Source organism: Bos javanicus, chromosome 3 (genome assembly GCF_032452875.1).
Source record: "Bos javanicus breed banteng chromosome 3, ARS-OSU_banteng_1.0, whole genome shotgun sequence".
Taxonomy (NCBI): Eukaryota; Metazoa; Chordata; class Mammalia; order Artiodactyla; family Bovidae; genus Bos; species Bos javanicus.
The window spans coordinates 7,341,524-7,367,540 of NC_083870.1; the positions used below are offsets into that span (position 1 = coordinate 7,341,524).

Genomic DNA, 26,017 nt, shown 5'->3' on the forward strand with positions numbered 1-26,017 from the left:
AGAACGCTGGAGTGGGTTGCCATTTCCTTCTCCAATGCATGAAAGTGAAAAGTGAAAGTGAAGTCGCTCAGTCGTGTCCGACTCTAGCGACCCCATGGACTGCAGCCTACCAGGCTCCTCCGTCCATGGGATTTTCCAGGCAAAAGTACTGGAGTGGGGTGCCATTGCCTTCTCTGAGGCTCTGGTTTAGACCCCAGCATTTCTTGCCAGCATATTTGAAAAGGCATCCAGTCATGCTCTCCTCCCAAACCACCCTCTTCACTGTCCCTAGAGAAAGCTTAATGTGCAAACCTCACCATGCTTTTTCTCTGCTTGAAATCCATCACTAGCTCCCCACCAGCAGCAGGACAGAGTCACAGATTTTCAGTAGACAAGTCAGTGCCTTCATGATTACACTGCCTTGGATGTCTAAAACCACATCCATCTCTCTCCAGCCCTCCCTGGATTCTCACCTTGAAGTCTGCCTGAATTTCCTCCTCCTCATCCATCCTTGTGATCTGAGAGTCAGTTTCACTGACCCCGACTTCCCCAGAAGGTCCTGCGTGATCTATCTTTCACAGTCCCACTGAATCTTACAATGGAACTATTACAACATGTGCCCCTGTGTGCTAGAGCCATCGGGCTCCAGGTCCTTCTCCCCACCACACTGGGAGCACTTGGCGGCCAAGAGCTAATTCTTTCCTTCCTGTACCTTAGCAGCACTAGGGGACAGACAGTAATGGACTTGAATTAACCACTTCTCTAGGACGGGATTCCCAGGTGCCTTAGTGGTAAAGAAGCCCCCTGCCAATGCAGGAGACCTGGGTTCGATCCCTGGGTTGGGAAGATCCCCTGGAGAAGAGGATAGCTACCCACTCCAGTATTCTTGCCTGGAGGATCCATGGACAGAGGAGCCTGGTGGGCTACAGTCCAGAGGCTTGACACAAAGAGCTGGACACCACTGAGCACAACGGCAGCTAGTACAGGATGGCGATTAAAAGCAAGAGATGCAGGCAGAATAACAGTGATGTGCAGCAGCCCACACACCTTAAAGGACCCTCTCCAACAACAGGAAGGGAGAGAGTCCTCTGTTACTCTCTACAAAGCATGGGAACAAAGCAGAAAGAACCAGAACTGTAGTCAGCACCGCGGCCCCACAGTGGGATCCAGAGCAAGTCACAACCGTTCTGGGCATCAGGTTCCTCACAAGCAGGCTTGTGAGCTTGAAATGTGCATCTGCTCCAAGCTTCCGGTAACAGCTTAAGTCACACTTGGAGCATCTGTGGGGGTCGTGCCAGGCGTGCCAGGACCCAGGTATGGCGACTGGCAATCCCTGTGTCTGCCTTTGTGTGCTGCCGCCCAGCACCCATTGAACTTAATTCCAGAAGCACGAGTCCCAAGCTTCCCCCCTGATTAGGGCCATCTTCTGTGTTCCTCTCTCTTCTGTTCTTCCAACCTTGCTCTCCTTCTGGAAGGATTCCTTCTTCTAGAAGAGAATTCCATTCTCGCCCTCCTCCTAGAAGAGAATTGCTACCTGCTGATTCTAATTTTACTTCTTCCTGCTTCTTGTTTTCAAGTTAATTTATTCCTGCTCACTTACACTTCTGGACTTCAGTACAATTTTTCTTAGTGAACATGTATTAAATAAGTACCTGCTATAAAAGGTCACTCAGCAAAGTCAGCATTTGGACTAGGACAGCAGACAATCTGAGTGGAAACTTGTGATGGCTAATCTTATGTGTCAACTAGACTGGGCTAAGGGAAGCTGGGTTCAGCAGTAAGGAATATGCCTGCCAGTGCTGGAGATGCGGGGGTCAGGAAGATACCCCGGAGAAGGGAGTGGTAACCCACTCCACTGCTCTTGCCTGGGAAATCCCATGGACAGAGGAGCCCAGCAGACTACAGTCCACGGGGTTGCGAAGAGTCAGACCCAACTTGGCAACTAAACAACAACAAAGGAAGCCCTGAGAACTGGTAAAACACGATTTCTGAGTGTGTCTGGGAGGTTGTTTCCAGAAGAGGTTAGCACTGGAATTGCTCGTCTGCGAAAAGGAAATCGGCCTTGTCAGCATGGTTCAGCACCAATCTGTGGAGATTCCAAACAGAACAAAAAAGTGGAGGAAAGGCAATCGTGCTCTGCTTGAGTGGAGACATCCGTCTTCTCCTGCCTCGGACACCGACACTCCTGACGCTCAGGCCTTTGGACTCAGACCTGGAGCTACCCCATTGGCTCCCAGGTTCTCAGGCTTTCAGGCTTGAACTGGACTATACCACCAGCCTTCCTGGGCCTCCAGCTTGCAGATGGCAGATACTGGAGCTTCTCAGCTTCCATAATAGCATGAGCCAACTCTTCATCATAAGTCTATTTATAGAGAAAAGCAGAGACAGAGAGACAGAGATCCTATTGGTCCTGTTTCTCTGGAGAAGCCCGAATAATTCAGAACCCCAGCTCCATCACGTGCTTACTAGGTGACCTAAGACAAATGGCATAGCCTCTCTCTCTCTCTCTCTCTCTCTATATATATATATATATATATAAATATACTGGTATATAGCTATACACAGTCCATGGGGTCACAGAGCCGGACACAACTGAGCACATGTAAACACACACACAAGAAACCCAGTTTGGCTAGAGAACTGGGCAGTGATGGAACAGGAGTTTTGACAGACACCGTGAAGCAAGCTCAGGGAAGCTCCCGACCACCGTCTGAGAGCGCCCCACTTCATTCACAGGCAATGGGGGGCCACTGGCTTTTGGGCAGAGACATGACAGGTCTCGTGCTAATCCAGACATAGTGTGCTGGGTGGACAGGGAGAGCCCTCCAGCCCTGCCAACACACTCTCCTCCAAGTCGGATGGATGCGTGCCACACACATACAGTGGTCCAACCCACAGGCTCAGGAGAAACTCCTCTCTCTCTCTGGAGACAAGGGCACTGTATTCTTAAAGGAGCAGTCTGGGTGCCCTTTTCGCTAGTGGTAAAGTACCCACCTTCCAATGCAGGAGACATAACAGATGCAGGTTTGATCCCTGGGTTGGGAAGATCCCCTGGAGGAGGACATGGCAACCCACCCCAGTACTCTTGCCTAGAGAATCTCATAGACAGAGGAGCCTGGAGGGCCACAGTCCATAGGATTGCAAAGAATTGGACATGACTGAAGTGACTCAGCAAGCATGCTGGTGCCCTTTTAATGCAATTAAGTGCAGAGGTGTCAAAACAGATTTAAATAAAAATAATAAATCAATATCTCTTTCAATAAACAATCTGGCTACCGACTCCCCACTGGCCCCTTGACGAGGTGAAGTTGTTCACTTTAAAGGCATCCAGACTCTTACTTACAGTAAACGTCATCCCTGCTAAATGAAGACCAGATGTGCAAGCCAAGAAATCTAATCAGGTTTAAAGAAAGGATTTCTGTGAAAGATGAAACTGGGGGAGAAGTAGGCTTCACCAGAAGATAGAAGTGCTGAGAAGGAAAGTCAAACCAGGGCTCCCGACCAATGGTGTCACTGGTAAGGAAGGAGAGCACAGTGCCCCGGAGCCCACCCAATGAGGACCCTCACCTGGAAATCGCACCGGGCACCGTGCTAGGCTGCTAGCATCTTGTCACTCTTGCAGAAAGCCCAGCCAGGAGCAGCAGGCTTTTTATTTGGACCACAGAGTCCAGTGCTTCCAAGACAGCCCGGCCCTGCTCCCCAAGTGGGAGAGAAACCTGAGGTGTAAGCTGCATACCAGATGAAGAAACCCAACCCAAAGCAGACCTAGTTTGGGAGCTTAAACCTAAACCAAGCCAGACGCGACTGCAATTCCTCATGGCCACCGTCACTTAAGCCTTCTGTTCAATAAGCAACTTTGATACCATCCAGAGAAGGCAGTTTTTTGTAGCCTGGGAGCCCCTCTTCTTATCTATTATCTTCAACAGGACTGCTTAGCTTTTCAATGAAAGGAGGGAGGGACAAACCACCCCACGGCCCATGAGCCTCAGACGATGCACATGGACTTCTAGGCTTTTGCTTTTTCAAGTGAGCAGGCAGCTTCCCCCGGGGACCTGCTACTGCCCTCTCCCCAAGCAGTGTGACCCTGTCTGATCAGCTGTTTCTGCAGCTGTACAGCTGACGTGACAAAGCCTAGCTGAGGACCAGGGAGGAACAGGCTGCTGTGGAAGTTCCGACCTGAGTAGACTGGCTCAACCAGCAGCTGTAGAGAGGTGGGGATGAGATGGCATCAGTTTTAACAGGAGTGCAAATACAGACTGCTGCTGACTCTGTGCAGGGAGCAGCCCGACAGAGGTCAAGGCTACACTCTGTGCACCACAAAATATCCATCTAGCAGCTCATCGCAACTGAAGTGACTCGGTGGTGATTTATATCTCCCTTAGAGAGGCAGCGTGGCAGTCAACAGCCCGGGTTCTAGAACTGGGATCCTGGCCATTTACTGACTGTGTGACCTTGGGCAAGTTACTGATACGCCTCTTCATAAAGTAATCGTGAGGATTAAGTGAGTCAGATGCTTACAACAGTATCTGTTACACAACAACTAACATTACATTACTGTAAACTTGCTCTCACTGTTGATTGTTGGGTCTGATGGTTGGGTACCAGTAATACCTGAAAGAAATGAAACCATCACCTCCCTGTCCTTTCCTGGTTTTTCCACCAGATGACTTAAAGAGTTGAGGAGATACCAGTCAAACTTAAAGATATTAACAACTCATATATACCCAAGACTATTCAAATGCCTTCTCTCCAGCTCCTCCTGGGTCGGGGTAAACTAAGACCCGCCTGGGGCCACAAAATCCAGCAAAGATTGATGTGTCTGAGCTGCTCGGAGAGGCCCTTCCAGGGAGAGCCCCGGCCCTCCTCTGCAGAAGGGTACCAGGGCTACTAGGGGGCCTGAGCTCTCAGCAAAGGCAGGAGCCCCGCCTCCGGGAGCAGCTGGAGAGAGAAGAGCCTGGGATGTCTTGGGAAGGGCAGAGCCAGCTGGAGAGAAAGGAAACCAAGGATGCTGACTTCCCACAGGGAAAAGGGTTTCCCAGAACCTCCCTCGGCGACACAGCCACCTGGAGCCAGGGGTGATTAGCTTACTCAGGATGCAAGTCCCAGCCAGAGAGGCAAGCCAGGGGCTCTCCAGCCCCAAGACCACGTTGTCCCCTCCACGGCCTCTAAAAAGACAGGAAGCAAAGGCCCAGAACTCGGCAGTTCTGGAGAAAAGCTCTGTAAGGAGGAAGAGCTCAGAATGACTGTTTTTAGTGGGAATCCAGGGTGTGCCGCTCCACCTATTTAACGAGCCCTCAGTGATGAGACTATTCACAGAGCCAAAAAAGAATGCCAGATCTTCTCAAGATGGTTAGTGGTTAAGGAAACAGGGTAAATTGCTAATCACACTAACAAGGGTGATTCCGACTGGGCTGCTTCGACAGAGCTCCTTGTGGAGAAGTGATGTGTTATTCCCACAGCCGACGCACACGGTGAAACGCCTCTCCAGGGAGACAGAAAGAGGACCTAGGAACAGCAGCTGCTGCCTTGTCTCACGCTGACGCGGTGCCAAAGGGCTGGGTGCCTGCCGCAGAGGCAGACACGGCAGGTTTCCCACCGAGACCCGGCAGTGGAGGCACCAGATTCAACGACAGCAATGCCAGGCCGGAGATTCTACCAACAGGAGTCCTGACCGAGGCGTGGCACCCATCTCACTGCCTGGTGGGCCCGAAGGCCGCCTATCTGTACATGCGCATGGCAGCTTACACAGCCTTCTCTGTGGCATCTCATTGAACCTTCATGAAACAGCTGAGGAAACTGGGGGAAATAACCACTTCCTCACTTTACGGAGAGGAAGACTGACATTCAGAGAAATTAATTTGCCCACAGCAATGTGACAGAGAGATACACAGAGGGCTTCTGCCCCCAAGTCCAGAACAGCTCAGAAGGGAACATTCCAGCAAATGAGCGTGTCAAGGGGTGCCTGGAGGAGGCTTCTCTCCAGCCACACAAGCAGCAGGGATACAGAGAGGAGAGGCTGACATCCCGGAGTACCTGTTATAGGCAGGCACCTCAGGACACAACAGCATCATTGTCTGTAAGTCCGACAGGGTTGACATTCCTCCTGTTTTACGAGAGAAGAATCCACCTTCAGCCCATGGTTCTCATGATGATCATCGCAGTCCCTGCCCTAAAGGAGACACACACACTGTGGTCTGAGTGCCGAGACAGAGGTCTCCAGGGAGAAAGCCTCTAGGAAGGATGAAAGCCCAGACTGACTTGTGCAGGACATGCAGCAGTTCAGCCCTTAGGCCAACTGATAAGGGGAGCTTCCCAGGCAGAGGGAAGCACAGGGCTCTAAGAACAGCAGGACTGGCCTGAGGTGCCAGGCAGAAGCCCTCATGCCAGGCTCCAGCCTGTGGGTGATCCCCTGTCTCCACATGGTTTGAAGCAGGACAACTCCCATAGACGTGCCTTTAGACAGCAGGGTGCGAGATGGGAGGACAAGCCCGGCGCACAGCAACAATCCGAAGGGCAACTCCAATCTCTGTAAAATGACAGGGGTCCCCCTGGGGAGGGATGAAGCGGGAGAGACACATTTTTTAAATATTTACCGGGCAAAATCAGTAGGGGCGACTAATGTGGAGGCTGCTGACCGAGAATAGTCTAAGGTGACTGAGGTTTCAGGCTGACATTCTTGGACTGATAAGATGCCTTTCAGTGAGGTAAGGAAACATTAACAGAAAAAACTGCAGGGGAGAAGGTTCCAAGCAAAGAAAAGAGAGTGTGGAAATGATGCATTCTATTTTTGACATACTGAATTTAAGGTGCCTTTGGGATATCCAAATGGTGGTGTCACACAGGATGTATGAGTCCCAAAATCTAAAAAGAACTTTATGGGAAAAAAATCCAATAACGGCCTTATTTACATTTAGTGCTGTGCACTGTCTGGCAGTGTTCCCAGACTGGAGAACAGCACAATCAGAGACACAGATGACACTGCCGGAACCGGTATTTGGTAAAGCGGGGACAGTCAGCAGGTTCTGGGAAGATCTCTGACCCAAGAGTAAGCAAACTGGAGTCTTGCCTTGGGTGTGATACCACAACTGTGCCTCGTTCAGGCTCAGGAGTGAATCCCAGATTCACCACTTACCAGTTCTGTGATCTTAGGCAGGTTACCTAACCTCCCTGTAGATGAGAGAGCTTCCTCATCTATAAGAGGGGATGATCATCATACCTACACCACACAAAGTTAAGGGAAGGATCAAGTAATATAAAACTCGTAAAGCATTTTGCACTTAGCTTGACATTGTAACATAGCACACACCACAGTCTATAATCGATCCTGTATCAGCATTGATCAGGACAACAAGATAAGTGGGGCAAGTCATTTCACTCTGAGGACCCTTACCTGTAACAAAACAGGGATGATATCTGCCTTAACTGTCTAACTTTATAAAAAGTTACTGAAGTCATTAGATGACAATGGACATGAAAACTGACTTTAGTAACTATGAAGTACTACCTAAGTGAGGACTGAGCCTTTCAGCCGGGACAGAAGAGGCTTCCTTCCAGCGGTCCAGGTCCTCAGGGTTTGTTGCTGCATGTGTTTCTTCCATGACTGTGCATCCCTTTCCTGCAATACACTGCTTTCGGTCCCAAGAGGAAATAGCCACACGCCAGTGCCTGCATAATGTGCTAAGTGCGAAAAGTCACAGAAGAGAATACTATTCAGCCATAAAAACAGGAATAAAATTTTTATTTATGCTACAACATGGGTGGTGCTTGAAAACATCATGTTGAGTAAAATAAGTCAGACAGAGAAGGACAAATATTATCTGAGATTCCACTTATATGAGGAATCTAGAACAGGCAAAAATCAGACAGATGGCACGAAAGAGGTTACCAGAGGCTGAGAGCGAAGAGAGAGAATTGTTATTCAATGGGTATAGAGTTTATGCTGGAGGTGATTAAAAGATCTGGGGTATAGATAGTGGCAATAGGTACAGAATATTGTGAATTATTTAATGTCACGGAATTGTACATTTTAAAATGGTTAAAATGATAAACATTATGGATATTCTTTTTAAAATGCACAGACATTATCAAAACAAGGAGTGGATGTTCAGTGCAACCTGTTACTAATGGCAGTAACATGAACAGATAGGTCCCCAGAGATGGTGAATGCAGCAGTAATGAACGAGGGTTCTGTTCTTTGAGAGATTGTCTATTTTTACTTTTTTTATTGAAATATAGTTGATTTACAATATTGTGCCAATCTCTGCTATACAGCAAAGTGACTCAGTTATATACACATATACATTCATTTTTATATTCTTTTCCATTACGGTTCATCACAGTATATTCACTATACGTCCTTGTGCTATAGATTACGACCTTGTTGTTTATCGATTATAAATGTAATAGTTTGCATCTACCAACCCTAACCCCCAGTCACTGCCTCCTCCCCTTGGCAACCACAAGTCTGGTCTCTGTGTCTGTGAGTCTGCTTCTGTTTTGTAGACAGGTTCATTTGTGCCATATTTTAGATCCCACATATAAGTGATACCATCATATTTGTCTTTCTCTTTCTGACTTACTTCACTTAGCATGATAATCTCTAGTTGCATCCATGTTGCTGCAAATGGCTTTATTTTGTTCTTTTTGGCTGAGTAGTATCCCATTGTACATATGCACCACAGCTTTATCCATTCATCTATCAATCAACTTGGGTTGTTTCCAAGTTTTGAAAATACAGGTGCATATATCTTTTTGAATTATAGTTTTGTCTGGATATATTCCCAGGCATAGGGTTGCTGGATTATACAGTAATGCTTAAATTCCAAAATATATAAACAACTCATATAATGCAACATCAAAAAAACAACCCAATCAAAAAATGGGCAGAAGACAACAGATGGCCAGTAAGCACACGAAAAGATGCCCGACATCGCTAATTATTAGAGAAATGCAAATCAAAACTACAGTGAGGACCACTTCATACCAGTCAGAATGGCAATCACTAAAAAGTCTACAAATAAAACATGCTAAAGAGGATGTGGAGAAAAGGAACCCTCCTACACTCTTGATTGGTACAGCTACTAGAGAGAACAGTATAGAGGCTCCTCAGAAAACTAAAAACAGAATTACCATATGAACCGGGTTCTTCATATCCTCCTGATGTGATGGATAAATATCACTGGCTTCAAGAAGACCCCCGAACATCATGTCAGCACAAGAAACTGGGCTGAGCTAGGTAATACTCAAATGCTCCCACGGAAGCTCAATTACATTATTTCTTACTCTTGAGCATAAACGGCTGTAATAAAGTCAGTCACCTTCTTTAAAAGCAAGCATGTGTTAGCTTTGATAACAACTGATTCTTGCTAACTCTTTCTCTATGTACAGATTAATGCATTTAGCAGCTCTGTCCCTGTTTTAAAATCATTCCGAACTTGTTCACCTCAGGAGGAGAACCAAAGCTCTTCGCACAGAGTGACTTTTCAATATGCTACAGACTTGGGGGGGAAATAAATGCATTTTCTCATGTGTGGTCAAGCATTCAGCAGGTAATAAGTGAACCAGATTCACATGATACGTGATTCCTAGGAATAAACTCCTGGAAATAATCTACCATTCCCACCTGGACTCTTGAGTGTCCAGCCACACTGTGCTACTTGCTATTTCTTGAACCTGCAAAGCCCATTTCTGCCCCATGGCCTTTGCACCTACTGTTCCTTCTGTCCAGAGGCCTCCTCCAGATATTCACACGGCTTGCTTGCTCCCTCTCTAGGTCACACTCACATCTCTAGAGAGTCAAATGTCACCCTAGACTAGAGGCCTTTTCCAACAATTCATATAAGCTTTCACCCCGTACCTCCTGATACTGTCTAACCTCATGCTCTGCTTTATTTCTCTGCCAACAATTTACATGTATTGTCTCCTCATTTATCTTCATCCTAGCTACCAGAATATAACCTCCGTGCAGACAGGAACTTTGCTTTGTAAACTGTTATATCCCCAGAGTCCAAAACAATATTAGCTCAAAAAAGAAAGTCAATTTTTTTTTTAGTGATTTATTATCTTTATAGATTATATACCAAAGTTCTTATTATTGACTGTATTTTCTGTTCTGTACATCACATTCCTGTGACTTGTGGTATTATTAGTTTGGTGCAAAAGTAATTGCAGTATTGCATTGTTGAACTTTGCCATTTGATATTAGAATACATTCTTAAATAAACATGGTTGTGTTACACACCATTTTAATGAGCACTTCTAGCTTTATGCTTGTGGCTAATGACTTATCATTTGCTGTTTATTTTCTACTTATTTTAGACTATAGAAATGATGTTAGACAAAAAGCAAATTCAAGAGTTTTTTTTTTATTCAAATTCAAAGTGGGTCATAAAGCAGCAAAGATGACTCACAACATCAAAAATGCATCTGGCCCAGGAACTGCTAAAGAACGTAGAGTGCAGTGGTGGTTCAAGCAGTTTTGTAAAGGAGACAAGACCCTTGAAGATGAGGCACTCAATGGCCAGCTGTCGAAGTGGACGATGACCAAGTCAGAGGATTACTGAAGCTGATCCTCTTTCAACTACACAAGAAGTTACCAAAGAACTCAATTTCAGCCATTCTATGGTCATTTGGCGTCTGAAGCAAATATGAAAGGTGAAAAAGCTCGATAAGTGGGCGTCTCATGAGCTAACTGAAAAAAAAAAAAAAATCACTGTTTTGAAGTGTCCTCTTCTCTTATTTTACACAACAATGAACCAGTTTTCAATCAGATCATGACACAGAAAGTGGATTTTTATGACAACTGGCAACAACCAGCACAGTGGTTGGACGGAGAAGAAGCTCCAAAGCACTTCCCAAAGCTAAACTTGCACCAAGAAAAGGTCCTCATCACTGTTTGGTGGTCTGCTCCCTGTCTCACTACAGCTTTCTGAATCCTAATAAAACCATTCCATCCAAGAAGCATGCTCAGCAAACCAATGAGATGCACCAACAATTTCAATGCCTGCAGCTGGCGTTGGTCAAGCGAATGGGCCCAATTCTTCTCCATGACAACGTTCAACGTCATATCGCACAACCAACACATCAACAGTTGAACAAATTGGGCTACAAAGTTTTGCCTCATCAGCCACCTTCACCTGGCCTCTGGCCAACTGACTACCGCGTCTTCAAGCATCTCAACAACTTTCTGCAGAAAAAAAGCTTCCTCGACCAGCAGAAGGCAGAAAATGCTTTCCAAGGGTTTATTGAATCCCAAAGCAAGTCTTTTTAAGCTACAGAAAAAAAAAACAAACATTTCTTGTTGGCAAAAATGTGTTGACTGTAATGGTTCCTGCTTTGATTAATAAACAGGTGTTTGAGCCTACTTATGATCTAAAATTCATGGTCTGAAACCACAATTACTTTTGTATCAATCTAATACATACCCAGTAGTTTGTGCCTCTTAGTCCCCTCCACCTGTTTCCAGCCCCTTCCCCTCTAGCAAAGATTAACTTCTTCTCTGTATCTGTGAATCTATTTCTGTTTTATTATATATGTTTGTTTGGTTTTTTAGATTCCACGTATAAGGGAAAGCATACAATATTTGCTTTTCTCTAATTTATTTCATTTCGTATAATACCCTTCAGGTCCTTCCAGGCTGTCACAAGTGGCAAGATGTCATTCATTTTTGTGGCTGTAACAATATTCTATTGCAAAGTATATAAACCACATTTAACCATTCATCAGTTGGTAGGCACTTAAGCGGCTTCCAGATCTTGGATGTTGTAAATAATGCTGTGAGAATGTAGAGAAAAGGGAACTCTAAGAGCACACTGTTGGTGAGAATGTAAATTGGTACAGCCATTATGAAAAAAGTATGGAGGGTCCTCAAAAAATTAAAAACCGAACTAGCACATGATTCATCAATTCCACTGAATATTTATCCAAAGCAAATGAAAGCACTAATTCAAAGAGATATATGTACCCAATGTTCATTATACTTTTTTAATGACTGGAGAAAAAAAATAAGTTCTTGTATCAGTACACTATTCTTTATATTGACGAGAATGCCTTGGCCAAGATTACCGAAGAAACCAACTATGTGTTTCCTTTGGCTAAGAAGACAACTGTAACATACTCCTCAATCCACATCAAATGCTTTCTAAAATTTAATAAAGTATAGGCCTCTTTGTAAGAAAAAAAAATTTGCAAATGCTCAGCATTTGAGTGAATAAATGAAATGAAGTGAAATGAAAGTCGTTCAGTTGTGCCCAACTCTTTGCGACACCATGGACTACACAGTCCATGGAACTCTCCAGGCCAGAATACTGGAGTGGGGAGTCTCCCTTCTCCAGGGGATCTTTCCAACCCAGGGATCGAACCCAGGTCTCCCACATTGAAGGCAGATTCTTTACCATCTGAGCCACAAGGGAAGCTGGTATATTCATACTATGGAATATCATTCAGTAATAAAAAGAAATGAAATGCTGATACATGTCATACTATAGCTAGCCTCGAAAACATTATGCTAAGTGAAAGAAACCATATGCAAAAGACCATATATCATACGACTGCCATTTACATGAAACATCCAGAACAGACAAATCATAGAGACAGAAAGTAGACTAGAGGTTGCCTGGGGCTGGCATGGGAGATTTGGGGCTGATTCGAAGGTGATGGCTAAGAAGTACAAAGTCTCTTTGTGGGGTGATAAAATTGTTCTCAAATTGATTATGGTGATGGTTGCACAATACTAAAAACCATTGGATTATATGCTTAAAATGGATGAGTTGCAGTATATATGAGTTATGCCTCAATAAAGCTGTTACCAAAAAACTCTTGGCAAATCATACATAATTGTTTAAATATGTAAGACATAAAATTGGATATAAACTATTTATACATACAGGTTCTTTTTACAAATTTATAAATTAAACACAAGCTATATAACCAATAAATTAAAGTAAAAATGTTTATGTCAGAGAAGATTTTCTTATTTAACTAAAACTACACCCCTTCTCACAACAGGAATATGTTGTGAGTACTTTACCCAAGTTCTACTGAGTCCAGCAGACACACACTTGGGTGATAGTATTTTGACAAGCAGCACAGCACAGGAGCCAACAAATCAGAAGAGATATTGGAACTAATAAGAACAAATGCCAGTCACACAAGCCAGGAGCAACTCAGAAAGCCACCCCGGGGAGCGCGGCCGCATCGCAGCCTTGCCTACAGCCCTGCGCTCCGTGAGCTGGCTCCGTGTTTCTGCTAGTCTGTTCCCACCAGTGCGAAAGCTCACTTCCACAAGGTATGGTCCTTTGCTTTATGGGAATTCACTACAGACATATGGTAAACTTTTCTTCAGTGCACAATTACAAAAGAACTTTCTGGGGCCAACACAAGAAAACAAGCAGAACTGTAGACGATAAAATCAGTTGGCAGCGTTCGGGCATAATATGGCCCTTCCAAAAGACTGCAATAGGCTTATTTCACTTTGTTATTGACTCAAACGACAACACGAAATTTTAAAATTCTTATAAAGAACTCAGACCCTGGAAACTAACATCCTTAAATTGCAAGATAGCCACAGAATCCATTTTGAGAAACACTTACCCACAAACTAAGGGAAAAAAGTAATTGGCATACAAAATTGATGCCTTTAATAGCTAACATTTACCGGGTGCTTAAGTGTGTCTGACAGCCAACTTGTATGGTTTTCTAAGCCCACTGCCCTGCCCAATACACATTAATTAGAAGGGAAAGAAGGGGATTATTATGTGGTGCACCATCCACGTGTGAGGCACTCTGCTCAGCACTTTGCACGCACTCACATAAAACTGAAAAATATATCTGCCAAGATATCTACTTCTGCTTTACTGACTACACTAAAGCCTTTGACTGTATGGATCACAATAAACTGAGGAAAATTCTGAAAGAGATGGGAATACCAGACCACCTGATCTGCCTCTTGAGAAACCTGAATGCAGGTCAGGAAGCAACAGTTAGAACTGGACATGGGACAACAGACTGGTTCCAAATAGGAAAAGGAGTACGTCAAGGCTGTATATTGTCACCCTGCTTATTTAACTTATATGCAGAGTACATCATGAGAAATGCTGGGCTGGAGGAAGCACAAGCTTGATTCAAGATTGCCGGGAGAAATATCAATAACCTCAGATATACAGATGACACCACCCTTAAGGCAGAAAGTGAAGAGGAACTAAAAAGCCTCTTGATGAAAGTGAAAGAGGAGAGTGAAAAAGTTGGCTTAAAACTCAACATTCAGAAAACTAAGATCATGGCATCTGGTCCCATCACTTCATGGCAAATAGATGGGGAAACAGTGGAAACAGTGGCTGACTTTATTTTGGGGGCTCCAAAATCACTGCAGATAGTGACAGCAGCCATGAAATTAAAAGATGCTTGCTCCTTGGAAGAAAAGTTTTACCAACCTAAACAGCATATTAAAAAGCAGAGACATTACTTTGTCAACAAAGGTCTGTCTAGTCAAGACTATGGTTTTTCCAGTAGTCATGTATGGATGTGAGAGTTGGACTATAAAGAAAGCTGAGGGCAGAAGAATTGATGCTTTTGAACTGTGGTGTTGGAGAAGACTCTTGAGAGTCTCTTGGACTGCAAGGAGATCCAACCACTCCATTCTAGAGGAGATCAGTCCTGAATGTTCATTGGAAGGACTGATGTTGAAGCTGAAACTCCAATATTTTGGCCACCTGATGCAAAGAGCTGACTCATTTGAAAAGACCCTGATGCTGAGAAAGATTGGGGGCAGGAAGAAAGGGGGATGACAGAAGATGAGATGGTTGGATGGCATCACCGACTCAATGGACATGAGTTTGGGTAAACTCTGGGAGTTGGTGATGGACAGGGAGGCCTGGCGTGCTGCAGTCCATGGGCTCGCAAAGAGTCAGACACGACTGAGCAACTGAACTGAAGCTATCCCAACTTTACTGATTAAAGACTGGCAGAGCAAGAAACATATCCAAAATCATTCAGCTAGTCAACAGAAGGAAGAGGATGTGAACTTAGTACTTATGGCCCCAATACTAGAGCGCCCCAGTAAAGGGGGGGAATCTTTCCAATCCCTGCTGCAAGTCTAATCTTCAGAATAATGTCACCACCACACCACCCGTCCCTGCTCCACTACCGCCATGATGTCCACAAGCTAATCTCCAAAACCTGTGACTATGTTTACCTTACATGGCTAAAGGGACTCTGCAGCTGTGGTTAAATTAAAAACCCCAAGGCAGGGATGTCTTCCTGGATCGTCAGGAGGAGGAAGAAGAGTCAACGTAATGACCAAGGTCTTACGCGTGTTAGGGGGAGGCAGCAGGGTCAGAGGTCAGATGTGATTGCTGGCTTTGAAGATGGAAACAGGCCAAGGACTAAGGAATTCAGGCAGCATCTAGAAGCCAGAAAATCAAGGGCACAGATTCTCCCTAGAGCCTCAGAAGGAAAGCAGCCCTACCAACTGGATTTTAGCCTCCTTTCAGACTTTTGACCTCCAGAAGTGTAAGATAATAGACTTGCTTTGTTTTAAGCCACTACGTTTGCAGTAATTTGTTACAGTAGCAATAGGAAATTAACAGGGCCATGCTAGAGTAATGAGAGGGAGGCCTGTGTTACAATCTAAGCTGCTCAGAGGCAACCTTGCCAACTCTGAACTTGGAAAGAAAAGGAAAACAATTAATGGCAAGAGAGAAAATGATGCTGAGGGTAGCTGCTGAGGGGGAGAGTTATGCAAACAAACAAAATGTTTTCTGGACAAAGCCTTCCAGAAAGGGTAAAGCATAGATTTCCTGGCTGAATGTATAAGGAGGCCACAAATGTATGAGGCAGCCACATGCAGGGGCTGAATGCATGTGGGGAGAGAAACACGCAGCTATACGGCACTCGTAACTCCAGCCACTGTTCCATGAAGCCCCCGTGTCCCCCAGTCCCTGGATCTTCTCCCAAGAGCATCCAGGGCCATTTTACATCTATTGGTTCTCTTGAGAGAAATTTCTGGAAGAGGCGGCACCACTGGAAGGGAGTTGCAGGAGCAGGGAGGGCTTGGCCATATCCTGGTCACCTGCCCATTCTGTTCTAGGCCACTGACCACACCACTCCTAAGCAGTCCCTCTTGAGAGATCAAGTCCCTGTTCAGCAGCAAACTGATCCCATCCTGGACTACGGTGAGAGCTATCTTCAGGGTGGCTGAGTGTTCACCCAGCCCACAGGCCACACTGTGGACCACAGTGGAGGAGCCACGATGGGGACCACACATCTGAGAGCATCCAGCTGCAGGCATACAGCCTGTAGAGGCAGGCCGCATGGCCTCTGGGAGGCTGCACCACAGTTCTGCAGGGCTCAGGCCCCTGGGCTTTTACCAGGCCTAAGTCTGGTCTGTGGCCGCAAAGACAGCCACCTTCTCTCCAGCCCTGAAGGTCCAGCAAGATGCCTCTACCCTTCCCCACCTGAGGCTTCCCTTCCAGCAGCTACAACAGGTTCCCAAGGGGAGGCAGTGACAGAACAGCAGCTGCCACTCTGGAGCCCAGCCTGGCTCTCCACACACCAGTGTCCCTGGCAAGTGACAAAGCAGGTCAGGTCTGACTTCACTGCAGATGCCCCGCTCCCTGGCGCCCCAGCCCCTCAGTAGAGCCTCACTGGGTTTCACTGCTTTTTTGCTCACATGGCTATCAGCTAAGATTAATTTTCTCAGTCACTCAACAAAAGTCTACTGAGCAAAGGCTGGCATCCTGCCAGACTCTGGGAATATAGTTGTTACAAGTGCTACAAAAGAGAGAGGTGTGCTGCCATGAGACCATGTGAGAGGACAAAATGATCTAGTGGGGGAAGCCTCCCGAGGAGGCAAGGCTTGCCACCGAAATCTGGAAAAAGATGCTGGGTATTAAAAGAAGCTAGACGAAGCAGTTCAGCATCTCAGGGTATTTATCCATATGAAGTGCTTTGAAACCCAGAAGAAGGTGTCAAAATGACACTGATGAGTATAAATAATCCTTTTTGGTTTATAAAGTAGTTTTTCATGCATTATCCCAGACTCAACAATAACACCAGGGAAAACAACAAGTATCATCCTTTCCCCTTTATAAACAAGGAAACTGAAATTAATGGCAGTCAATACCTCACCAAGTTTACACGTCAAGGGGCTGCAAGCTCAACTCTCATTCTTCACTGAGAGCTCTTTTGACTACACAGTGCTGCCTTCCTGAGGAATCTAAAAAGTGCAATGATAGGGAATGGTATTAGTATTTGGGAACAAAGGCCTTGAAAATTATGCTAAATATTTGGCCACCAGATTCACCTATTCACACAGCAGACCCAATGGTGCAAAGTCAGTAGCCTGATTTCAGTATGACCAGCCACTGTTCAACTTTGAACCATTAACCTCCAAGCAAGCGATCCCATTGCGCCAGACCAACTGTGGGCTCACAGAACTTCTCTGAACTTTGTGAGTCATTCTAAGTTGTGCAATTTTTTTTAAAGTCATACCCCCTCTTCCATTGTTGTCTTTGTCCAGCTGGCATCTTCTCAGACCTCTGGATCCTTGGTAGACAAAGAGCAGGGCTTCCCAAGTGGCACAGTGGTAAAGAATCCCTCTAATGCAGGAGATACAGGTTCAATCACTGGGTCAGGAAGATCCCCTGCAGAAGGACATGGCAACCCACTCCAGTATTCTTGCCTGGAGAATCCCATGGACAGAGGAGCCTGGTGGGCTACAGTCCACAGAATCACAAAGAGTCAAACACGACTGAACATCTGAGCAGACAAAGAGCAGGAGAATCATCCAGCGCTTCCAGGGAATATCTCTTAAGCTTCCTCCCTACCTGGGTCATCACTGAGATCAGAGGAGAACATGTGGTCAGCCTAATGTGAGGCAGTGGGTAAAGTACGTGATTGGACATTAGAGGGCCTGTTGGTTTGGTCTGGCCTCCATCACTTAGCGTATCCTATTTGGTAGACAGCAGACAAGTCAGGTGTGGTAGGTGGAATGACGGGCCCCCCAAAGGTGTCCGTATCCCAGTGCCTGGAACCTGTGACCGTGTTATTTTACATGGCAAAAGGACTTTGAAGAAGTCATTTAAGAACTGTGAGATGGGACGATTATCCTGAATTCTCCATACAGGCCCAATGTCATCTAAAGGATCTTGATAAGGAGGAGGTAAGAGGGTCACAGTCAAAGAAGGGGACATGGTGATGGAAGGAGAGTTTAGAGTGACGAGGCTACAAGCCAAGCAACACAGGTGGCCTCGAGAAGCTGAAAGAGACAAGGAACAGATTCTTTCCTAGACCCTCCATAAGGAACACAGCCCTGCTGATGCAATTTTATTTTAGTCCCATAAGACTCACTTCTGATCTCTAGAACTGTAAGATAATAAGCTTGCCTTGTTTTACACCAGTCAGACGGCGTTGATTTGTTTCAGCAGCAACAGTAACCTAATACAGAAAAGAACAGAAACTGAAGATTTCTTACGAATACAACAAACAGGGGAACAGACCATGGTCTTTGTGTGTCAAGGGTCTCAGCCTTGGGGAACGTGCCAAATCCTGAAAAAGGAAACAACCAAAAAGTAGGTTCAAAAGGGAGACACAGACGTAAAGAACAGGCTTTTGGACTCAGTGAGAGAAGAAGAGGGTGGGATGATTTGAGAGGATAGCACTGAAACATACCCATCACCATATGTAAAATGATAGCCAGTGGGAGTTTGACGTGTGACACAGGGCACCCAAAGTCGGTGCTCTGCGACAGCCTGGAGGGATGGGGTGGGGACGGAGGTGGCAGGGGGTTCAGGAGGGAGGGGACACATGTATGCCTATGGCTGATTCATGTTGATGTATGGCGAAAACCATAATACCGTAATTATCCTCCAATTAAAAAAAAAAAAAACTGCTACTACCCACAGCTGCAGTTCATTCCAACTCAGTTTGACAAAGTGTCCCCAAATCCATCCCAACTCCCAATTAATCAATGGAAATTCCTAGAAGCCATCCAAAGAAAACAAGGAACCAAAAAATGTGCAGTGAATTTCCACTGGCCTCACTCTGCAGTGGAAAGCATACTGGGCTGGGCATCAGAAGATCTGGGTCTTCCTCCTGTGTGACCTTGGGCCTCTGTAAAATCTGATGGACAAACTGATAAACTGCAATTACAGTCACATCAAACAATGAATGGTGTGTTATGATTCTGTGTATTTGAAGTACACAATAGACTGAGTTTAATCAAGTACATTTTATTGAGGAAAACATTTAAGTCACTCATTCATTCACAAAACACTACTGTGTTCTAATGGTCAGGCATTAAGCCAGGAAGCTGAGGTTCAAAGACAGTACAGTGTGATGTGGCCACCTCCCCTCAGGAGATGCAAGTCCTCCCTGAGCCACAATAGTCTCGTCTCTGGGGTCATTTGGCTGCAGTATCTACTGATCATTGATTCCAACCCTCAGTAACCCAGGGGCCTTCCCTGTCTCCCCCAAGTTGGGTAATACCTCCCAGTTACACACTTGCTTAGCCTCTTACCCTTTTACTAATAATATATTCATGTGTCTAGTTTGCCCTTTGCTGAATAGCAGCACCCAACAGAATACTGAATCATCAGCACAGCATGTGCCTGTGCCAAGGGTCCCCTTCCTTCCTTCCTCCCTGTCCCATCTTTCTGCCTCTCATCAAACAGCAGTAAGAAGATTATTCCCTTCTCCAGGGGATCTTCCTGACCCAAGGACAGATCTTCCTGACCCAGGTCTCCTGCACTGCAAGCAGATGTTTTACCATCTGAGCCACCAGGGAAGCCCCAAATGATATAACATATGTGAAAGAAGGTTAAAAGTTGTAAGTGTACAAGGTACAAATACACACGAATAATCGCTATTAGCCACAGAGCAAGAGGAAGTGCTGACCACCCTCCCCAGCTGGGCAGGGCTGGCTCTCCTGTTCCTTACTTCTTCCTCCACCGCCTCCCAGGTCCTAGGCTCTCACCTGCGTGGTCTCCACTCTAAGTGGGCTCCACACATGTAAACCGGGAACACGCCACGCTGGTCACCAGAGCCTGACCAACAGTTGTGCAGCCAAGCAGAGGGCCTGGGTGACCAGGGCAGGGCCTGGCAGGGCCAGAAGTGGTTCTGCCTGGAGTGTTAGAGAAGCAGAAGGTGAAGGTGCTCAATTCAGGGGAGGCCTTCTAAGAAATGCTGATGAATTCATCCATTTATGTGCCAACTCATACCATGCCACCTGTGCTAAGGCTGCACTTACAACCATTCACACCCCCAGATCCTGCCCTCAGAAGAACAGTATAAGGAACTCCCACACTCTGGCATAGGGTAGTTCAGCCAGGGGGTCCCTGTGACAGCAAGCAGCCTGTCAATCCATTATGAATCCATGTTCTGCTCCCTGAAACCACCCATGAACACTCCAACTGCTTAACGGCTCCCATCCCAACAAATCCTTACCAGAAAAAAGAAAACTCACCTATTGAAAAGCCACTACCCAATCAGACACACATGTTACTGAGGAAAAAAAAAAATTATACTGCTGGGGGATCAAAAATGGTGCAACCATTATAGAATACAGTACAGAGAGGCCTCAGAAAGTTTTAAAAAAGAATTACCATATAACCCAGTAATCCCACTTCTGAATATACATCAGAGGAATTCAAAACAGGATCTCAAAGAAAAATTTGCATATTCAAGTTCACTGAAGCATTATTCACACTAGCCACAATAGCCAAAAGTTAGAAGAAGCCCAAGCGTACAATAGATAAACAGATAAAGAAAATGTGCTATACACATTCAACTGTATACACCCCTGGTAGCTCAGTCAGAAAAGAATCGGCCTGTAGTGCAGGAGACCTGAGTTCAATCCCTGGGTTCGGAAGATCCCCTGGACAAGGAAATGGCAACCCACTCCAGCATCCTTGCCTGGAATATCCCATGGGCAGAGGAGCCTGGCAGGTTGCAGTTCATGGGGTCGCAAAGAGTTGAGCACAACTGAATACTATGCAGCCAAAAAAGGTAGGAAATGTCAGGTGCTACAACATGGATGGACATTATGAACACTGTGCCAGGTAAAATAAGCCAGGCCAGAATGGTAAATACAGTATGATTCCATATATATGAGGTACCTGAACAGTCAAATTGTACACACAGAAAATATAAAGGTGGTGGCCAAGGGCTGTGGGAAGAGGAAGGGAGAATTAGTGTTTAATGGGTACAGTCTGTTTCGCAAAAATTTCAGAGTGACCTGTTACACAGTGTAAATATACTTAACACTATTGAATTATACACTTTTTTAAATGGTCAAAATGTCATGTGTTTTTAATCTCCACAAAAAAAAAAAATCTTCACAAGCACATGAAAAATAAAAAGATGCCGAAGACAGATAACATAAATTTTAAAAGAAAATCTATATGGTGAGAGTACCTTGAGAAATGGGGAAAAAGGAAAAGCATCAGTCAAATCAACAGTCCACCTAGTCAGCTTGGAGTCGGCACTGCAGGTGTGACACGGGGGCAGGAACAGGACTCCAAATGGCCGCTGAAGCCCCAGCTCGGAAGGTGAGTCTGGTCACCCCAGGACAAGCCCTCCACTGAGTGCTTCCCTCTCTGGGAAATGCAGACAATCTGCACTGCTTCATCCACTGTCCTGTCCAGGAAGACTGGCATCTAAAGGAGCTGCTAAGTTGCTTCAGTCGTGTCCGACTCTGTGTGACCCCATAGATGGCAGCCCATGAGGCTGCCCCGTCCCTGGGATTCTTCAGGCAAGAACACTGGAGTGGGTTGCCATTTCCTTCTCCAATGCATGAAAATGAAAAGTGAAAGTGAAGTCGCTCAGTCGTGTCTGACTCTTAGCAACCCCATGGACTGCGGCCCACCAGGCTCCTCCATCCATGGGATTTTCCAGGCAAGAGTGCTGGAGTGGGGTGCCATTGCCTTCTCCGTCTAAAGGGCCTGGCATGGCACAACTCATTTCACAGACGTAAGGCACCAAGGTCCTCAGAGTAACTGCTTTCCTCTGAGGATGGGCCGCTGCTTGGGACCAAGCTGGAGGCCTGCATCTTGAGAGTCCACAAGAGCACCCAGGAACCAAACTCCGCAGTGTCCTGCCCAACGTTAGCCTGGCACCATTCAACAGAAAAGGACCAAGTCAGGAATAGTCCTTTGCACGGAAATCACATGCTCTGGTTCTTGACAACTGTAATTACAGCCAAAACAGCTTCTAAAAGGGAGGGAAGAAAAGAAAATAGCACCCCGGACCTAGCGGTGAATTGGGGGGTTCAGGGTAAAACACACACCCAGAGTTCTCATTGGTGGCCAGACTAAACAAGTGACCGGACAGCCAGACCAAACAGCTTTCTGGCCAATTAATTCCTCCCTCTAATTTAATGAGCTGCTCATTAAGTACTGGAAGCAGGTCATAGGGAACAGAGCTGCTGGCACATGGCCCGCTGGGCTGACAGGTGCTGAGGGAGAGGAGACGGGGCCACACTCCAGCCCCAAGGGCTCCAGATCCCGTGTATGGCCAGCGCCACCAGACACCACGGCCCACCTCTGCTTCAAGATGCTGTTTGCCGGTACCTTCATTCCTTCTACAAAGTTGGATTTCTGCCACTGACTCCCTCAATGGGGATGTTCCAAGTCCCGACCTTTCAGTTCTCCAGCGGGAGTCATCACCCAAAGCAGGGAGCAGCACAGTTCTGGGTGTGGATGCCAGCTCAAACTACTGACACCAACTTGATCTAGAATTAATTACCCCAGGCTTCCATGTCCTCATCTACAAAATATAAAAACAATACTCTCACTTCATCTAGAGTAGCTACAAATAATAAATAACGTTTCCATATTAAAAGGCCTAGTAAAGCACCTGTCATACAGTAAGTGCTGAATAGTAGCTATTATTCTGATAGCTACTATTAATTACTCTAATAATGATAGTAATAGTAGAAGCAACATAGTCACTGTGTCCTAGTCGAGTATGAAGAAAAGAGGGACTCTTTTGGTTGAAACCCCAAGGTCACATCTGTGGTGAGAGCGATAACCCTTCCTCACAAGGGTAACACCCCAGATACACCCAGCCAGGCCTCAGCAGTCTCTACCTGAGTGGGAAGGTGAAGGAAGAGAAGAGGTCTGGGAATACTGAGTGCCAGGCCTGAAGTCAAAGGCATGTTCTCATGAAACCAAGTGGAGGGCTGCATGCAGGCTGCATGCCCACCATTCAAGACCTCTGTGACTCTCTGAGCCTCAGTTTAATCCAGATAATGAAGGTAACATGATCCCATTTCACAGTTTGTTGTGAACATTAAATGAACTCATGTGAAAGTGACTCATTCCTGCATCCAAGAAAAACAGTATTGATGTATTTAAAAATACTTTCAACAAATTCAACTTAACAATAAAAAATGCTGAAGAACTGGGAGGGTCAAAGCAGTGAACAGCCTAAAATAAGTAGGCTGATGAACTGCTTAGAGAAAACACAATGAATTGAGGTTTCTGTTGTTCAGATGAACTAACTAAAAAAAAACTGACAAAAAGCAAAATGAGGCTCCCAACATCTATATGTTTTCCACTGAAGTGAGCAGATTCTTCTAGAAGACAAAGAGCTCAAACCAGGCTGCATTCAGTGACCAATCTAGCCACTTCCAATACCAATTCTCTCCAAAAAATCAATCCAATTCATTTGCCCAATGCCAGATCCACCCTCAAACTGCATAAATCTGATCTCTTCTGTTTCACAACAGAGTACATGGGGAAATTCCTTCACAGTGGTCAGAAGACAAAATTAATTTTTATTCCATCTCTGATCCATGTACCACAGACTCTGGTCCTAAAACAATAGGTTGGAAAGTTGACCAAACTCTTTTAGAATATCCAAAATAGCAGAAGAGAATGCACACACATGTCCAGAGCCTAAAGCAACTGACCAAGGAAATTCTGTTGAAATCCCACATTTGTTCTTAAAAATTTACGTAAATTTTCTTTATGCACCACAAAAATGCTTTACTTTTTAAAAAGTGCTTTGAGACAAGTATCAGCTAATTACTAAACCTTTTCACTAAAAGCTGAATGACTTCACCAGTCTCCCTCTCACTCCCTGGCAGACCCCACATCCTCAGGGGTAGCATGCTTCTCAGTTTGAGAAGCGGTAGTTTACAAGACAGAGAGGGCGGTAGCCCTCCAGCCATCGATATGTCCATTTTAACCTTGACCTTTAAGCAACATCAACCACCTAGCTCAGAATAGCTCCCCTGGACAGTATAGGTGTCTTACACAGAGTGCAGCCATCCATTCTGGCACCCTGAGCACTTTCTAAAAGGGCAAGCAGGTAGGATGCCTGGGTTCCAGGCCCACACAGCCCCATCTCCAGCCACTCACCCGGATCCGGCGCATGGCAGCCACAATCTCCACTCTGCTGTTGGGCCTCGGTACGTCCAGACTTCCAACGTACTGTGGGGAGAGAAGCAAACACTCGCTGAGAAGAGGGATGCAAGAGTCCCTAATCACAGAAAGTTAGGGCTGGAAGGATCTCCGCAGGTCATCAAGTTCATCTTCCCATTCTACAGATAAGGAAATTAAGAGCCAAAAGGATGTTTCCTGACTACTTCTAACTTTATAAAAAGCAACATGAGAGACTGCTTCCTTTTCTCATTTGTTTTTAATCAGAGAGGCAGGCAAGGACTGTGTTAAACAAGTAGGCTTCTGAAACAGAAAGGGTTGGGTATGAAGATTCTCCCACCATCTTCATGGCAAGCTAGCTTGCCTTTGTCTCAGTTTCATCATCTGTACAATGGGATTTCAGTAAAGATAAAGTGGGATAAGGTATAAACCTCTTACAGAAATCCGGTCTTCATGCATTAAAGCAATCTAAAAGAATAAAAAAGAATAATATCTACTTCTTTTTTAATTAATGAAACTTCACTGAGTTTGCCCTGGATGTTACAGAGACCTCAGACGTTTGAGCAATTTCCTGAATAGAGAAAAGGAATGGACTAGTTATGCATTTAAAAATTTAACCTGATTAAACCAAATGACATACAGGTTGTTTAATATCGTATATAATTTTTTGCTACACATGACTCAAATAATGCAGATATATGCAGAGCACTGTCAATGGTCTCAAGCACATCTCTCTTTTGTATATTAATGGACATACAGATTCATAGACACGCAGAAGAATTTCTTTTATGTGAAAAGGTTAATACTACTCACATTGTTCTGCAACTTGATTTTTTAACTTTAAAGATTACTTGGATATCTTTCTCCACCAATAGATACAAGTCTATCACATTACTTATGATGACTCCGCTACTGGTGGACACCTCCCCAGGGCACTCTTACAAAATTGCTTCCACAAACCTCCTTATCTGCACACGGCTGAGCTCATCCAGGTAGCCCTTCAGGCTAGATTCCTACAAGTGGGACTACTGGATCAAAATTATAGATAATTTCTAGATATCATTACTTAGGATGAAACAAGAGGACAGCCCCACCCTATTCCACACTGACCCACTGGATTTGCCTTTTCCTTTTTAAAAGCACCTATAAAACAGCCCAGAGGATATCCCAGAAATTAATAGCCCCAGGATAATTTAAGTCTATGCAACCCAGGACCACATTAACAGAAGTGCAGGACAGTCATCGTACTTCCTGTGGTTACGAGAACAGAAGGTACTTCCTAAAATTTGGAGCGAGGCTGGCCCCAGTGAAAAGGGTTTTGAAAACTAAATACTGGGAAAGGATGTCCCCTCGTATTGATCCACAGTATGTGGTAATACACTGGAGACAGTGATTCCCCGCCCCCTGTAGGAAGTCTGGGCCCCACATGGACGGCCTCACCATTGTAGGTAAACAAGCCCCCTCACCCTGAGGATCTAAGCACACTGTCAGCTTCAACCATGGCTGGCAGAGCTCCCCTCTGAGCTCTGCGGGACCCCATGGTTTGCCAGCATGTCAGTGACCCACACAGCCAGGAATGACATGATGCCAGGTTTGTGACGGCCCAAGTTCAAAGCAACCCCCCCTCCCGCAGCTGGGGGCAGTCTCCACACCCCCCTCCC

The 26,017-nt window shown here is 45.5% G+C and overlaps 1 protein-coding gene across 2 annotated transcripts in view; it reads right to left on the reverse strand.

The window, feature by feature from the left end:
- Nucleotides 1–26,017, reverse strand: part of C3H1orf226 (chromosome 3 C1orf226 homolog) — a 359,502-nt gene that overhangs the window by 245,313 nt on the left and 88,172 nt on the right. For both annotated transcript variants that reach the window (XM_061400275.1, XM_061400264.1), the window contains exon 2: nucleotides 24,336–24,407. In XM_061400275.1, coding sequence (XP_061256259.1) covers nucleotides 24,336–24,407 — 72 coding nt within the window. The remainder of the gene's footprint in view (nucleotides 1–24,335; nucleotides 24,408–26,017) is intronic.